The sequence below is a fragment of the Perkinsus marinus genome (assembly GCF_000006405.1).
Source record: "Perkinsus marinus ATCC 50983 genomic scaffold scf_1104296931176, whole genome shotgun sequence".
NCBI lineage: Eukaryota > Perkinsozoa > Perkinsida > Perkinsidae > Perkinsus > Perkinsus marinus.
Genome location: NW_003215870.1, coordinates 1 through 1,077, shown reverse-complemented (window position 1 = coordinate 1,077; position 1,077 = coordinate 1). Strand labels below are relative to the sequence as shown.

Here is a 1,077-nt window from a genome sequence, read left to right as displayed (position 1 = left end):
TGAAGGACTGGTTGTTTGGTTATAAGTAGTAGGCACCCTCATCGGAATAGCTCAGGTGCGCCAAGAGAGTCCACATTCTCCCACCGTTTGTTGGTATCCACCTAAGAAAAGAATGCATGTACTACTCCTAAACCCCTAAGAGGCACCGGAAGGGCCCATTAAACGACACTGCTTCCACACACGATGCCTACACCAGGAGCAGTGCTCTCGTATTGAATATTACCCAGTTCTGTGAGTCAATAGGATTGCCAGAGGAGTCATCCCTGCATAGTTGGAATTCGAGATCAGCACTAGGAGTGGGCGCCAGACAATAGCTATTCCATGTAAGACGGTGACCTTCCAGCTCGAAGTGTTGATTATCATTCCCAGCCATACACCAATAGCTCACTGGACGAGCACCTTCCCGCCTAGGACTAGCTGCATCCAAACATCTATTATCTGCTAGGGTTTTCAACATCCTCCCTTTATCTTGCCAATAGAACCTCTGTGAGTTATCATCGGTATTACAAGCAGATTCAAGTCGGAAGACCCCATTACGATGTGCAAGGCAGCCTCGAGGGTTTTGGAGCATGAAACTTTCATAGGCCATGGCATTAGCAGATACCAATGGATCACGGAATTTAGACATCCACCAATCAAGATCATAAGGACACTTTCTATTAACTTGTGCAATATCATCAGCCAACCATTCATTGAATGGTGCTGAGGGCTGCCTTGACTGCGATGCTGTTACTATATACCCCGGAGCTATTGTCACCTCCGATAACCGAGAGACAATTATCTGCAGCAGAGCAGGAGATCGCGTTGAGTATCCAAGTAACAAGAGTAAGGCACATGGTCATAGCGAGTGGCTATACCAGAATGCCGTATCACCTGCCCTCCACACAGCCATGTTCTCATACTCAGACTTAGAGTTAGATGCTCACGCAAGAGCTTCTGATTCGTATCCACTTCGTTTAGCCAAAACTTGGTAGTAGCAAAGACGGCTAATTGAGGCATTACTGGACTCTGAGAACGATGATGATACTCGTCGGGTAGTACAAATACAGGGCCTCACCTCCTCCATCTTGTCTATGT

At 47.0% G+C, this 1,077-nt stretch overlaps 1 protein-coding gene across 1 annotated transcript; it reads right to left on the bottom strand.

Moving 5' to 3' along the window:
- Positions 1–223: 223 nt before the first annotated feature.
- Pmar_PMAR007010 (hypothetical protein) lies at positions 224–373 on the bottom strand (the record flags this gene model as incomplete). The annotated part of the gene is made up of 1 exon (XM_002786786.1): positions 224–373. A coding segment is annotated over one exon (150 nt), but the record flags the coding sequence as incomplete, so codon positions are not given.
- Between the last annotated feature and the right edge of the window lie 704 nt (positions 374–1,077).